The following is a 17,490-nucleotide window of genomic DNA, read 5'->3' on the forward strand; positions in this document are numbered from 1 at the left end:
TTTTTAATAGTTTTGATCTACAGACTTGAAATTTGGTATATAGGGTATTCAGACACGTGGAAAACGTTTTAGTAGGTTTTCATCTGGAAAAGAGGACTGCTAAGGGGTCAAAATTTAAATTTTGGTACTTGAAGTCATCAGATTTTTATCTGTTTGTCAACTGTTTCATGACTGCACATGCGCGGTCAGGAAATATGACAGATTCCTTATGTTAAGAATAAGTTGGTTTGAAAACACTTCTAAAGATCATGGCAAGCTGGTCTAATGGTTACCGCACTTGCCTCACTGTCTTTGTATTTTGGTTTTGATCTCAGCTTGATTTTGTTTTGCGTAAAAGAAGTGAACTGTTTGGAAAAACATTACTTACATGCACAGTTTCTTTTTGTTTTTTACAATTTTTAAAGGACTTTTACGTTATATTTAATAACTACAGTATATCTGTTTATAATAAACAATAAATATGCATTAATTAAAATATACTATTTATTTTTCTATATGGAGGTCACCACTTATCAAGGCCCAGAAGCCACTCGGGGATAAGGGTTATTGCATGTACAGTAATCAATGGGATAGTATTGTAGTAATTGTTAGTATTGGAGATTTGATAAAGTGTCATTACTTAAGGGGCCGATTCATCAGGAATTTGTTTATGTTGGGCTTGAAGACATCCAATATGTAGTCAGATAGGAAACAGGCAAACGGAAGAGAGTTCCACAGGCGTGCACTTCTAAGAAAGGAGCTTTGTTCATGGAATCTATGTTTTGATTTAGGCACAGATAAAGAGTGGGAAAAATTATTGACAGTGGTTTCAGCTAGACGGGTGTTTTTCATGAAAGATTGGCAAGGGGTGGACCAGAGATTGGAGCTTGGATGAGCACTTGCCATGGAAACAATGATAAAACAAAGACAGCCTCGCAACGTCTCTTCTGTGGGAGAGAGGTTGCAGGGAAGAGAAAAGGGCATCCCCAACTAAGCCACAAAATCTATTTTGTACTCTGTCAAGGCAGGATAGGCTGCTTTTAGCAGCTCCTGTCCAGATGTGGCAGCACTACTCCATTCTTGGACGTACTTGGCTTTTATACAGATAGCAAATTGCATCAGTAGTGAGATATCTTCTGGAGCGGTAGAAGGATCCTACGATTTGTCCAGCGACCTAGGCAGCAGATGACGTACATGTTCCATTTCAGATCAGGAGTAAAGGTCAAACCCAGAAGCTTGTGTGTATTTTATGACCGGGCAATGCCGGGCGGCCTGCTTGTATATCTATATAAGTGAGAATGTGTGTGTGTGTGTGTGTGTGTGAGGACACTTGTAAACCTATATAATCAATGAATTTTTTATCTATAGACTTGAAATTTAGTATAAAGGGTTATTCAGAAAAAGTTTTCAATCAGATTTCATTCGGAAAACAAGGCTGTTAAGAAGTCAGAATTAAAAAATTGGTATGAGAGAGTTATCAAATTTTTATCCGCTTGTCAACGGTTTCACGAATGTGCATGCATGAATCGTTCACATGACAGATTACTCATGTTAAGAATAAGTAAGTTTGATAACACTTTTTAAAGATTGTGTCAAACTGGCCTAATGGTTATCGTACTTGACTCTCTGTCTTTAGGTTTTTGTCTCGATTTCAGCTAGAGTATTTTTTTTTTACTTACAAAAAGTGAATTGTTTATACAAACATAATACTTGCATGCACACGTCTCAGTTTTTCCGCTTTTTTAATTTCATTTTTTAAAGGAATTTAATGTTGCATTTAATACCAATGGTATTTCTGTTTATGATAAATAAGAATTCTGCATTAATTAAAATAAAATATTAATGCAGATTTTACGACTGGGCAACACCAGGTGGCCTGTTAGTATAAAATGCATTAAATATGCTGGTTGTATGTCATAGTATTACAAGGGTGCAGTTTCTTCCGTGTGAATTTTTATTGTATATTAAATAGGAATATACAAGGAAGAAATGTTTTGGGCATTAATAATAATGATATGAAGTGAAAGAAACTTGTCAGAATATATTTTTTTCAAATGATTTTTAAAGTTAAAGACTGTACAGATAACAATGAACGTTTCTAATTACTATAAAGACAGAACGTGATGCACAAGTATGATGCTACAAAGTGCCAAAGATCAAAGTGTAGTATCTGTTCCGGCAGATGCTGCACTTAAGATAATTTGTACCAGTCAATGGAGGGGAAACCCTCTATACTGGGACAATTATTATTTTTGGTAACCAGAGTGCCCCCTTTTTGCCTACTTTTAGGGGAGCTGGTTTTTACCTCACATTAAAAACGGCATTGTGCCTAATTTGCTCAGTGGGGGAGCAAATAAATACCATCTGTTCTTCAGATGCGGCACTTCCATTTCTCGTCTTTCAGTGGAGGAGAAATCCTTCATGTCTGAGACAACTTTTATTTTTGTACATTTTCTCCACGTTAAAAAACGACCCCGGTGTCTAACTCTGTCCCGTGGGGAGACATTGTAAATAGGTACAAAGTGGGCCTGAGGTGGACTTGAGTCACTAAGTACCGAGAGGAAGGGGGGGCAATATACAAAGGAAACATTAGATAAGAAGTACCAAACAATGAATCTCTAGACATTTTTAGCGTTGAAAGGATAATAGAAACCGACAGATAAAACAGAAGGGCAGCTTCTGGTAGCCAGGATGGGGGGGGGCGACCTCAGATACCAACGTAGAGGAGACAGTTAGTTGACAACTAGATGCCCGTTGCAGCGGATGGAAGTTGGACAGTTTTAGAGTTGACTGTGAAACAGAAAGAGACGAACGTAACATCGATACAACGGGGAGAAGACACACACACACTCACACAAGTCCAACAGTCAATTCATTGGCGTTTGGGTTTTTCCTTTCTTTATTCCACGATTTATTATATTTCTACTTTTGTGAAACTGTGTGTGTTCCCGTCGACAGTCGCCAACGAGAAAATGACGATCCACCCATAAGAGGAATTGTCGAATGAAAAATCCACGATACACGACGTTGGGAGTCGGCAGTCTGTCAGGGCCGCACACATCTGGTCACACAAGTTATGCAAACTTGGCATAAGATATAACAATTCTCTTTATTGCTTTGTTTTTCTGTTCATTTTATTTCATTTTGACTAAAATCAGAGTTGTATTGTTCTCCCGAACCCTTATAGTATAACGAAGTGGAGCATTTACAAACAAGAAAATCAGCAGCAGCCGTGGGATAGCTGACTAACGAAAATATTAGCAGCAGCAGCAGCTGTGTTAATGATATGCAAATTAGAAAGTGTGCACGATCTTGCATGACAAGAAAAGGAGAGAAAATTATGCCACGTGGCCAAGGGAAGAAGCAAGTTGCATTCTAGGTAAGATCGACATGTGAAAACGAGGGGGAGAGACTGCTGGCTATGGCTGGCATGAGGTGGCGGGGAGAGAGACTTTTAAAAAGCACATATATCGTGGCAGAACGTTGTAAAGCACGTGTGTGCAAAAATACTTCTGAAAGATAAGGAAATGTGTTATTATTGGAAAAAGCATGAATAAATGCACTTTTTTTTATTCAATTTTCACCCCAAACAAGGCACAGTGCCACTTTGAAGCAGGGGGCCACTATCAGGGACTTAATTAGCAAGGTCATTATGAAGGGAGATGAGTAGAAAGATGTTTGTTAACATTACACTTGAACTTCTGCATATCAGTGCGGTTGGGAAAGCAGAATCCTGGAAGAGAGTTCCAAAGACCCGCAATTCTGGGGAAGAAACTATTGGAGTAAAAGGCTTTCTTGCACCTAGGGATCTCTAGTGTAAAGGGATGAGACTTAGTAGCTTGTCGGGTTTGTCGGGGGTAGTTACGTCGAGGAGGTACAAGTGTTTGCAGTTCGTCAGAGCATTCAACATTAAAGTATTAGTAGAACAGGCAGATGGATGCAACATCTCGTCGATGGGACAGAGGTTGAAGCCTAGATAACAGTTCAGGACCTATCAGGTTGGCAACTCTCTTTTGAACCCTGTCCAGAAGCGAGAGACAAGCAGCAGATGCACCAGCCCAGATGTGACCACAGTACTCCATACATGGGCGAATGGTGGCCTTATAGAGGTATAGGATACTGTCAGGCATAAGTAGTTTTCCAGCACGGTAGAGGGAGCCAACCTTCCTTACAGCAGCCTTGGCAATGCTCTCAATGTATCTATTCCAGTTCATATTCCCTGTATAGAGGTTGGATTTTTATTTATTTCTTTTTTTGCTTGTTTCTTTGTGACAGTACCAGACAGTGTGTGGGTCCGAGTGGTAGAAATGTAACAACACGGTTAAAATGTAACCGCCATGTTACAATGGGATCACAACACAAATCAAGAAATTTGGAATATCTTTGCTTTCCTGTTTTTTCATTTTAGGTTTACAAGAATAAAAATATAATAAAAATGGTTGTCTTAGTTTAGGTTATTTGAGAACGAGTTGGCAAGGAGTATCTGGCCAAGTTAGTTCTCTAATGTATACACTCATGAGCAAAAAGAAATGGGCCAAGCGTGAAAGAAGAAAAAAATCGAATTTTCTAATATTTTTCCATGAATTTTTGTTAATTTTAACTGAAAATTTCTATTTTGCAGATCATTATTATTATAGCATATAATAATAAGTGGAAAAAATTAATTAATGGTAAAATCGCATCTTGTCAAGGATGTAAAAAAAAAAAAAACAAATTGCAGGGTTAAGGCAGTCGAAAATGACTTACAAGCAGAGTTTTGATATTTTAAGAAAAGAAAATGTGAAAACATCTCTTTCTGTAGTGGAGCAAATTGGTCAAAGGTTCGAAGTCGAACGCTTGTGAAAAGGGAAATCTGGATCTGGTCGCCCTAGAGCATCCACTTTGAAGGGCGACCACAGGCTTAAATTAACTGTTTTGAAAGATTGAAAGAAAACTTATGTTGACCATAGCAAAGAATTCCAAATGGACTGGAAATTCTCTTTCTAGATATACAATATCTAGACGAATGAAAGAAATGGGATTTTCTTCTAAAAGGTGTGCAAAGAAGCTATTTTTATCTAAGAAGAACATCAATGATAGAAAGAGATTTTTCTCATGTTATGGCAAGAAAGATACAGTCTGGTTCAGGAATGTTTTCTGGTTAGATGAATCAAGATTTTGTCTTGTTAGTGATGCTCCCGATGCTCCCAAACGGTGCAATCAAAGAACTGAAGAAAGATTTTTGCCAGGTTGCATGAAAACAACAGTTAAATATGGGGAGTGAGGGATAATGGTATTGGGGAACTTTTACTGCAGCAGGAGTTGGGGAACTTATTAGATGTGAAAAGTCAATCAATGCAAAGGAATACATTTGAATATTAGAAACAGGATTGTTACCAAGTATCCAGAAGCTGGGAATATCCAAGAACATTATTTTTCACCATGATAACACTCCTGCACTAACTACTTAAGTCACAAGAAAATGGTTTTCTGATAATTCAATTAATGTGATATTTTGGCCACATCAAAGCCCCGATTTAAACCCAATTGAGAATATTTGGTCCATAATATCTCGTGCATTGGCCGGAAGAACTTTTTTGAATAATGACAAACTGTGGGAAGCTGTGCAAAGCGAATGGAATAGCATCTCCTCTTCACAGTGTTCCACTTTGGTTGAGAACATATCTAAAAAGATTGATCTTTTAAAGAAATCAAAAGGGAATGCGATTCCATACTAAGCATTTATTAAAGTAAATGTTTTGTTCTGTGTTATTATTATTAGTCTCGTTTAAGTTTACTTGTTCAATTGTTCTTTGTTCAATATAGCTTTTAGTGCGATAAAATGTATAAAATTTGTTTGGCCCATTTTTGTTTTTATGTTGGCTTTGTTCTTCAAAACTCCCATTTTCTAGTATGTTGTTATGAAGGAGGATTTGTTGATTTATTTGTGTATCTCAATTGGTTTGGTCAGGTTTACATTTAGGGACTTGTTTTAAATGTTGGTCATTTGACTGGATTTTAATGGATATTATTTGATTTTGGTTAGTCTCTTTTTGTGTTGTTCTCAGAGTTTTGATTAGGTTTTTTAGTTGAAGACTAGTCTTAAGTCTTGACAATCTGGTTGGTTCTTGTGTGATTTCTGCATAAGTATTTTTTATAAGAGTTTACTATTTTCCTTGCCTCTGGGAAGGAGATGTTTTTTCTGTATCGTACTTCTGTGACTTCTTTTTGATAGGTTTTTCTATTTAAAATAGCAAATGAATGTATGCTCACAAGTGTATATATGCATATGATTAATCAAATTTATTAAGTATTGCATTTGAAACTGTTAACAGTCATACCAAAACAACGGGACGTTTTTTTGTAACTGCCAATTGTTGAGCTTTTAACCCTTTTAATATTTTGTTTTATTTTTGGTTGCTAGAATAAATAGTGATAGGGACCAATGATCGTTTTTTTTATCAAGGTCAGGTCGTTGACCTTGATTGGCTTCTGTCATGGCCATAGTGACACTTTGAGAGAAGAGACAGCTTACACCTTTATTTACCTCTTCCCACCAGGTGTATGAACAGGCTGAGAGACCTTTTTATCCTAAGTGTTGGCCTGCCATTATGTAACTTTAGTTTTACTCATTCTTTTTTTATTAGTATGTATACGCATATGGTTTGTCAAATTTGATCTCTCAGAAAATGAAGATCCACATATTTCACAGGTAAATGGTTTTTCCCCTGTGTGTATTCGAATGTGGTTTGTTAAATGTGGTTTCTGTGAAAATGAAGATCCGCATACACCACATGAATAAGGTTTTTCCCCAGTGTGTACACGCATGTGTACTTTCAAGTTTGATTGCCTTGAAAATGAAGAACCACACACTTCACAGTCAAATGGTTTCTCTCCTGTGTGTATACGATTGTGTTTGGTCAGAATTGATTTCCGAGAAAATGCAGACCCACATAATTCACAGACGTACGGCTCCTCCTTGGTGTGTATACGCATGTGTGTAGTCAAAGTTGACTTTTGTGAAAATGAAGAGTCACATAGTTCACAGCAGAATGGTTTCTCGCCAGTGTGTACACGCATGTGTTGTACTAAACTTGATTTCCAAGCAAACGAAGAATCACATACTTCACAGGAAAAAGGTTTCTCCCCAGTGTGTACACGCTGATGGTCAATCAACGAGGATTTCTTTGAAAATGAAGAGTTACATATTTCACAGAAAAACGTTTTTTCACTAGTGTGTGCACGCGTGTGTGTATTTAACTTCATCTTTTTGGAAAATGAAGAGTCATTGGTTGCACAGGAAAATGGTTTTGTTTCTGTAGACTCAGACATTATATCTGTAAATAAATAAAACATTACAAAAAAACATGTATTACAAAAAGCATTAAAAATTTTATCATTTATTACAATAATTATAATAATCAAATAATTTCTAAAAGTATGAATGTGTGTGTGAGGACACCTCTCACCCTTAATACCCAAAGGATTTTTGATCTACAGACTTGAAATTTGGTATATAGGGTATTCAGACACGTGGAAACTTTTTAATCGGTTTTCATCTAGAAAAAGGGCTGCTAAAAGGGCAAAGTTTAGTATGTGAAGGTCATCAGATACTTATTTATTTGCTAACTGTTCCATGAATGCGCACGCATGAATTGTTCACATGACAGATACATTATGTTAAAAAAAGTAAGTTTGAAAACACTTTTTCAAGATTGTGTCGAGCTAGCCTAATGGTTATTGTAGTTGACTCACTTTTAGTTTTGGTTTCGAGTCAGCTCAAGTATTTTTTTTTACTTACAAGCGGTGAACTGTTCATTAAAAAGCATTATGTGCACATGTGTTAGTTTCTGTAAGAATTTAAATATAATATTTATGCATATTTTATGACTAAGCAACTGCTAGTTCAATATAATAATTTAATTGAATTAAAATATGTAGTCGTCTCCTATAGCAAGTTACACAGTTTTATATGGTTTCGATTCTGTAAATAAATAAAAACTAGTTACACAACCACAAATAATTTGATCATTTATTACCATTCTGGTAGGGAGGCTGCCTTGCCCGGTATTATTGGTTTCGATTCAGTTTTTTTACTTACAAGAAGTGAACCGTTCAGAAAAAAAAACACATTCCCATGAACATGTTTCAGTTTCTGTATGAATTTAAATATAATATTTATTTTAATGTCGTATTTATTATTGCAGGGCCAATTCTCTATTGGGCATTATATTGTACATAATATATATTACTGATTTCAAAAGTTACAAAACAAACTTGGCTGCCATCAGTTATTGTACCTATTTACTATGCCTCCCCACGGGACAGTGTTAGACACCAGGGTCGTTTTTTAACGTGGAGAAAAGGTACAAATATAAAAATTGTCTCAGTCGTGAAGGATCTCTCCTCCACCGAAAGAGAACAAGAAATAGAAGTGCAGCATCTGAAGAACAGATACTACATTTTGATCTTGTCCCGAAGGCCATCAGTTATTGTACTTAACTGTTTTTAGGTTTTGGCTTCGATTCAGCTCAAGTATGTTTTTTACTTACAAGAAGTGAACTGTTCAGAAAAAACATTCCCATAAACATGTTTCGGTTTCTTTTTTTTTACACGGTGGTCACCACTTATCAAGGCCCGGAAAACTAAATTCACAATACATTGTAGTCTACATTGCACTGTAGAAAACCTACTTTTGATTTCATAAAACTATCTGTAAATAATGGCTTCACAATTAAAGGTTAAAATTCAAAAGTCAAGTATCATGGTTCAATTATGCTCTAAACAAAAGAATTCACTTCGAATGCACCCGTGTCTTATAAAAGAATCTACACTTGATTTTATATGCTGGACCTTTCTGTTTGTACGGTGATAAAACTTTTCAAATACACTTGTGATGTTAAGTTGTATAAAGGTGTTCATTTTGGCCGAATGCAACTTCCTTCTTTAATTAGATTTTCGACTATTAATTTTCAATACTTATCAGATGCATTCCGGTACAAAACCTACGTAAGAACACTCTCAAACACATCAAGGACCTTCCTGTGAAATTAAAAAAGAATTGGCCTATCTCTTTCCGAGTCCATAGGGAACCCTGTCTCTTGCATACAGAGACAAATTTTCTTTTATATAAGACTAGCATGGGTGCCCGGCGTTGCTCGGGTGTTTGGAGAAGTGTTTTAAACCAATAAAAAAAGTGGTAGTAGGTAGGCAGGCAGGCAGGCTCGAACCTGTACCACAAAGAAGGAAAAGAACGTGAAAAAAAAATGTGATGTTTTTGCTATTGTGCCCATCGCTAAACTGGAAGTCACGTAGGTTTAAATTAAGGCTAGTCAATCAAAAAGACGACGATGGCTTTTGAAAATATCTGCGAAAAAGGCAGCCCTTCCCTGTAGAAAAGTGCCCAGTTGAGAATGAAGGAATTAATGTTTTTGCCCAATTTTTCTATATTTGTCGTCCGAAGGGTTGAGCTTCAAAACAATACTGATTTTGTGAAAATCCGTCGCCTCTGTCGAAAGTTTTAGGCAAACATACAAACATACATACATGCATAGAGACATTTAGACAGACAGGTGAGATTTATATTATAGACTTGAGATAACCATGTTGTAGTCTCCAGGTACTTTGCCTTTGTCCAGCCATATTCAGGACACATCTTTCCCTATCACTCTTGGACTATGTGTGTAACATGTCTATTTCTACCCTTCTCGAGTTGAAAGAGTTTGCATTTCAACTTGTTTATATATGTCCGTACACATTATTCATCGATCCAAACAAAGATTTTACTTGTTAAAACTATTCCTGGTGTAGGATCCCCTATTTCCTTTTAATGTGCGTGTTATGTGACTAGTAGTTTAAGAGTTTATTGGTTAAATATTTTCACAGATACACACATATTTACATTTACTTTTTTTTTGGAAGATTAGCAGGGAGACCCAATGTTGTCAAGAATTAAATGAGGATCAACAACTGTTCCAACCTCCCATACTATTATTGTTACCGAAATTGATAAAATCATCCAGTTATTACTCAAAGCGATCGTATCGTACTCCAGTGTGCTTTTTTTTTTTTTTACATAGGCATCACCACATTATCAAGGCCAAGAGGCCACTCAAGGATAAGGGTTAAAGAGTGTACATTAGAAATTGGACAATATAGTAATCATTAGTAATGAAAATTTGGAAACTTTGATAACTTATATGGAACGGCTCATCAAGAACTTATTTACGTTAGACTTAAAGACAACCATATTGTAGTCAGCCGGAAAGCAGGAAAACGGAAGACAATTCCACAGGCGTGCAGTTCTAAGAAAGAAGCTCTGTTCATGGAATCTACGTTTAGGTTTAGGCACAGATAAAGAGTGGGGGGAATTTTTGATAGTGTTTACAGCTAGACGAGTGTTTCTTGTGAAAGTTTGGCAAGGGGGGACCATAGATTGAAGCTCAGTCGAACACTTTCCATGAAAATAACGATACATCAGAGACAAACTTGCAACATCTCTTCTGTGAGATAGAGATTGCAAGGAAGAGAAAAGGACATCTCCTACGAGGCTACGAAGTCTATTTTGAACTCTATCAAGGCAGGCCAAGTCCTTTCTAGCAGCTCCTGCCCAGATGTGGCTTAGGACACATCTTGCTCTGTCACTCTTGGACTACATGTGTAACACGTCTGTTTCTCACATTCAATCTTTTGCTTTCCTTCTTCCTCACTGTGACGTCATCTCATGTACAACTTGATCATCTGCATATGTTTGCTGTTGTATAGCTGCTGCTGCTGCTGCTGCTGCTATATGCACGTCTGCGCTCTGTTATAATGTTTAATTATAGACTAAAGGTAGATTTCATGTTCTTTGTTATAATATTTAATTATAGACTAAAGGTAAATTTCATGTTCTTTGTTATAATGTTTAATTATAGACTAAAGGTAGATTTCATGTTCTTTGTTATAATGTTTAATTATAGACTAAAAGTAAATTTCATGTTCTTTGTTATAATGTTTAATTATAGAAGAAAGGTAAATTTCATGTTCTTTGTTATAATGTTTAATTATAGACTAAAGGTAGATTTCATGTTCTTTGTTATAATGTTTAATTATAGACTAAAGGTAAATTTCATGTTCTTTGTTATAATGTTTAATTATAGAAGAAAGGTAAATTTCATGTTCTTTGTTATAATGTTTAATTATAGACTAAAGGTAGATTTCATGTTCTTTGTTATAATGTTTAATTATAGACTAAAGGTAAATTTCATGTTCTTTGTTATAATGTTTAATTATAGAAGAAAGGTAAATTTCATGTTCTTTGTTATAATGTTTAATTATAGACTAAAGGTAGATTTCATGTTCTTTGTTATAATGTTTAAATATAGACTAAAGGTAGATTTCATGTTCTTTGTTATAATGTTTAATTATAGACTAAAGGTAAATTTCATGTTCTTTGTTATAATGTTTAATTATAGAAGAAAGGTAAATTTCATGTTCTTTGTTATAATGTTTAATTATAGACTAAAGGTAGATTTCATGTTCTTTGTTATAATGTTTAATTATAGACTAAAGGTAAATTTCATGTTCTTTGTTATAATGTTTAATTATAGAAGAAAGGTAAATTTCATGTTCTTTGTTATAATGTTTAATTATAGAAGAAAGGTAAATTTCATGTTCTTTGTTATAATGTTTAATTATAGACTAAAGGTAAATTTCATGTTCTTTGTTATAATGTTTAATTATAGAAGAAAGGTAAATTTCATGTTCTTTGTTATAATGTTTAATTATAGAAGAAAGGTAAATTTCATGTTCTTTGTTATAATGTTTAATTATAGACTAAAGGTAAATTTCATGTTCTTTGTTATAATGTTTAATTATTGACTAAAGGTAGATTTCATGTTCTTTGTTATAATGTTTAATTATAGACTAAAGGTAAATTTCATGTTCTTTGTTATAATGTTTAATTATAGACTAAAGGTAAATTTCATGTTCTTTGTTATAATGTTTAATTATAGAAGAAAGGTAAATTTCATGTTCTTTGTTATAATGTTTAATTATAGACTAAAGGTAAATTTCATGTTCTTTGTTATAATGTTTAATTATAGAAGAAAGGTAAATTTCATGTTCTTTGTTATAATGTTTAATTATAGACTAAAGGTAAATTTCATGTTCTTTGTTATAATGTTTAATTATTGACTAAAGGTAGATTTCATGTTCTTTGTTATAATATTTAATTATAGACTAAAGGAAAATTTCATGTTCTTTGTTATAATGTTTAATTATAGACTAAAGGTAAATTTCCTGTTCTTTGTTATAATGTTTACTTATAGACTAAAGGTAGATTTCATGTTCTTTGTTATAATGTTTACTTATAGACTAAAGGTAGATTTCATGTTCTTTGTTATAATGTTTACTTATAGACTAAAGGTAGATTTCATGTTCTTTGTTATAATGTTTAATTATAGACTAAAGGTAGATTTCATGTTCTTTGTTATAATGTTTAAATATAGACTAAAGGTAGATTTCATGTTCTTTGTTATAATGTTTACTTATAGACTAAAGGTAAATTTCATGTTCTTTGTTATAATGTTTACTTATAGACTAAAGGTAGATTTCATGTTCTTTGTTATAATGTTTAATTATAGACTAAAGGTAGATTTCTCGTTCTTTGTTATAATGTTTAATTATAGACTAAAGGTAGATTTCATGTTCTTTGTTATAATGTTTAATTATAGACTAAAGGTAGATTTCATGTTCTTTGTTATAATGTTTACTTATAGACTAAAGGTAAATTTCATGTTCTTTGTTATAATGTTTAATTATAGACTAAAGGTAGATTTCATGTTCTTTATTATAATGTTTAATTATAGACCAAAGGTAGATTTCATGTTCTTTGTTATAATGTTTAATTATAGAAGAAAGGTAAATTTCATGTTCTTTGTTATAATGTTTAATTATAGACTAAAGGTAAATTTAATGTTCTTTGTTATAATGTTTAATTATAGACTAAAGGAAAATTTCATGTTCTTTGTTATAATGTTTAATTATAGACTAAAGGTAGATTTCATGTTCTTTGTTATAATGTTTAATTATAGACTAAAGGTAAATTTCATGTTCTTTGTTATAATGTTTAATTATTGACTAAAGGTAAATTTCATGTTCTTTGTTATAATGTTTAATTATTGACTAAAGTTTGATTTCATGTTCTTTGTTATAATGTTTAATTATAATGTTTAATTATAGACTAAAGGTAGATTTCATGTTCTTTGTTATAATGTTTTATTATTGACTAAAGGTAGATTTCATGTTCTTTGTTATAATGTTTAATTATAATGTTTAATTATTGACTAAAGGTAAATTTCATGTTCTTTGTTATAATGTTTAATTATTGACTAAAGGTAGATTTAATGTTCTTTGTTATAATGTTTAATTATAATGTTTAATTATTGACTAAAGGTAAATTTTATGTTCTTTGTTAGAATGTTTAATTATAGACTAAAGTTAGATTTCATGTTCTTTGTTATAATGTTTAATTATAATGTTTAATTATTGACTAAAGGTAGATTTCATGTTCTTTGTTATAATGTTTTATTATTGACTAAAGGTAGATTTCATGTTCTTTGTTATAATGTTTTATTATTGACTAAAGGTAGATTTCATGTTCTTTGTTATAATGTTTAATTATAATGTTTAATTATTGACTAAAGGTAAATTTCATGTTCTTTGTTATAATGTTTAATTACTGACTAAAGGTAGATTTCATGTTCTTTGTTATAATGTTTAATTATAATGTTTAATTATTGACTAAAGGTAAATTTCATGTTCTTTGTTATAATGTTTAATTATAGACTAAAGGTAGATTTATGTTCTTTGTTATAATGTTTAATTATTGACTAAAGGTAGATTTCATGTTCTTTGTTATAATGTTTAATTATAATGTTTAATTATTGACTAAAGGTAAATTTCATGTTCTTTGTTATAATGTTTTATTATTGACTAAAGGTAGATTTCATGTTCTTTGTTATAATGTTTAATTATAATGTTTAATTATTGACTAAAGGTAGATTTCATGTTCTTTGTTATAATGTTTTATTATTGACTAAAGGTAGATTTCATGTTCTTTGTTATAATGTTTAATTATAATGTTTAATTATTGACTAAAGTTAAATTTCATGTTCTTTGTTATAATGTTTAATTATTGACTAAAGGTAGATTTCATGTTCTTTGTTATAATGTTTAATTATTGACTAAAGGTAGATTTCATGTTTTTGTTATAATGTTTAATTATAATGTTTAATTATTGACTAAAGGTAAATTTCATGTTCTTTGTTATAATGTTTTATTATTGACTAAAGGTAGATTTCATGTTCTTTGTTATAATGTTTAATTATAATGTTTAATTATAGACTAAAGGTAGATTTCATGTTCTTTGTCATAATGTTTAATTATAGACTAAATGTAAATTTCATGTTCTTTGTTATAATGTTTAATTATAATGTTTAATTATTGACTAAAGGTAAATTTCATGTTCTTTGTTATAATGTTTAATTATAATGTTTAATTATTGACTAAAGGTAAATTTCATGTTCTTTGTTATAATGTTTAATTATAGATTAAAGGTAAATTTCATGTTCTTTGTTATAATGTTTAATTATAATGTTTAATTATTGACTAAAGGTAAATTTCATGTTCTTTGTTATAATGTTTAATTATAGACTAAAGGTAAATTTAATGTTCTTTGTTATAATGTTTAATTATAATGTTTAATTATTGACTAAAGGTAAATTTCATGTTCTTTGTTATAATGTTTAATTATTGACTAAAGGTAAATTTCATGTTCTTTGTTATAATGTTTTATTATTGACTAAAGGTAGATTTCATGTTCTTTGTTATAATGTTTAATTATAATGTTTAATTATAGACTAAAGGTAGATTTCATGTTCTTTGTTATAATGTTTAATTATAGACTAAAGGTAAATTTCATGTTCTTTGTTATAATGTTTAATTATTGATTAAAGGTAAATTTCATGTTCTTTGTTATAATGCTTCATTATAGACTAAAGGTAAATTTCATGTTCTTTGTTATAATGTTTAATTATAGAAGAAAGGTAAATTTCATGTTCTTTGTTATAATGTTTAATTATAGACTAAAGGTAAATTTCATGTTCTTTGTTATAATGTTTAATTATAGACTAAAGGTAAATTTCATGTTCTTTGTTATAATGTTTAATTATAGACTAAAGGTAGATTTCATGTTCTTTGTTATAATGTTTAATTATAGACTAAAGGTAGATTTCATGTTCTTTGTTATAATGTTTAATTATTGATTAAAGGTAGATTTCATGTTCTTTGTCATAATGTTTAATTATAGACTAAAGGTAAATTTCATGTTCTTTGTTATAATATTTAATTATTGATTAAAGGTAAATTTCATGTTCTTTGTTATAATGTTTAATTATAGACTAAAGGTAAATTTCATGTTCTTTGTTATAATGTTTAATTATAGACTAAAGGTAGATTTCATGTTCTTTGTTATAATGTTTAATTATTGACTAAAGGTAGATTTCATGTTCTTTGGTATAATGTTTAATTATAGACTAAAGGTAGATTTCATGTTCTTTGTTATAATGTTTAATTATAGACTAAAGGTAGATTTCATGTTCTTTGTTATAATGTTTAATTATAGACTAAAGGTAGATTTCATGTTCTTTGTTATAATGTTTAATTATTGACTAAAGGTAGATTTCATGTTCTTTGTTATAATGTTTAATTATAGACTAAAGGTAAATTTCATGTTCTTTGTTATAATATTTAATTATTGATTAAAGGTAAATTTCATGTTCTTTGTTATAATGTTTAATTATAGACTAAAGGTAAATTTCATGTTCTTTGTTATAATGTTTAATTATTGACTAAAGGTAAATTTCATGTTCTTTGTTATAATGTTTAATTATTGACTAAAGGTAGATTTCATGTTCTTTGTTATAATGTTTAATTATAGACTAAAGGTAGATTTCATGTTCTTTGTTATAATGTTTAATTATAGACTAAAGGTAGATTTCATGTTCTTTGTTATAATGTTTAATTATAGACTAACGGTAGATTTCATGTTCTTTGTTATAATGTTTAATTATTGACTAAAGGTAGATTTCATGTTCTTTGTTATAATGTTTAATTATAGACTAAAGGTAGATTTCATGTTCTTTGTTATAATGTTTAATTATAGAAGAAAGGTAAATTTCATGTTCTTTGTTATAATGTTTAATTATTGACTAAAGGTAGATTTCATGTTCTTTGTTATAATGTTTAATTATTGACTAAAGGTAGATTTCATGTTCTTTGTTATAATGTTTAATTATAGACTAAAGGTAGATTTCATGTTCTTTGTTATAATGTTTAATTATAGACCAAAGGTAGATTTCATGTTCTTTGTTATAATGTTTAATTATAGACTAAAGGTAGATTTCATGTTCTTTGTTATAATGTTTAATTATAGACTAAAGGTAGATTTCATGTTCTTTGTTATAATGTTTAATTATTGACTAAAGGTAGATTTCATGTTCTTTGTTATAATGTTTAATTATAGACTAAAGGTAGATTTCATGTTCTTTGTTATAATGTTTAATTATAGAAGAAAGGTAAATTTCATGTTCTTTGTTATAATGTTTAATTATAGAAGAAAGGTAAATTTCATGTTCTTTGTTATAATGTTTAATTATAGACTAAAGGTAGATTTCATGTTCTTTGTTATAATGTTTAATTATAGACTAAAGGTAAATTTCATGTTCTTTGTTATAATGTTTAATTATTGATTAAAGGTAAATTTCATGTTCTTTGTTATAATGTTTAATTATTGATTAAAGGTAAATTTCATGTTCTTTGTTATAATGTTTAATTATTGACTAAAGGTAAATTTCATGTTCTTTGTTATAATGTTTAATTATAGAAGAAAGGTAAATTTCATGTTCTTTGTTATAATATTTAATTATAGACTAAAGGTAGATTTCATGTTCTTTGTTATAATGTTTAATTATTGACTAAATGTAGATTTCATGTTCTTTGTTATAATGTTTAATTATAGACTAAAGGTAAATTTCATGTTCTTTGTTATAATGTTTAATTATTGATTAAAGGTAAATTTCATGTTCTTTGTTATAATGTTTAATTATTGACTAAAGGTAAATTTCATGTTCTTTGTTATAATGTTTAATTATCGATTAAAGGTAGATTTCATGTTCTTTGTTATAATGTTTAATTATAGACTAAAGGTAGATTTCATGTTCTTTGTTATAATGTTTAATTATTGACTAAAGGTAGATTTCATGTTCTTTGTTATAATGTTTAATTATAGACTAAAGGTAGATTTCATGTTCTTTGTTATAATGTTTAATTATAGACTAAAGGTAAATTTCATGTTCTTTGTTATAATGTTTAATTATTGACTAAAGGTAGATTTTATGTTCTTTGTTATAATGTTTAATTATTGACTAAAGGTAAATTTCATGTTCTTTGTTATAATGTTTAATTATTGACTAAAGGTAAATTTCATGT

General features: G+C 30.5%; 1 protein-coding gene across 1 annotated transcript in view; it reads right to left on the bottom strand.

The window, feature by feature from the left end:
* Positions 1-4,096: 4,096 nt before the first annotated feature.
* The window catches only part of LOC145269639 (uncharacterized), a 35,567-nt gene continuing 22,173 nt past the window's right edge, over positions 4,097-17,490 (bottom strand). Inside the window, exon 2 of the mRNA XM_080125357.1 lies at positions 4,097-7,295. Coding sequence (XP_079981483.1) covers positions 6,568-7,295 — 728 coding nt within the window. The 3' untranslated portion in view covers positions 4,097-6,567. The remainder of the gene's footprint in view (positions 7,296-17,490) is intronic.

Source organism: Euprymna scolopes, chromosome 45, assembly GCF_053919585.1.
Source record: "Euprymna scolopes isolate OS-2025 chromosome 45, ASM5391958v1, whole genome shotgun sequence".
Taxonomy (NCBI): domain Eukaryota; kingdom Metazoa; phylum Mollusca; class Cephalopoda; order Sepiida; family Sepiolidae; genus Euprymna; species Euprymna scolopes.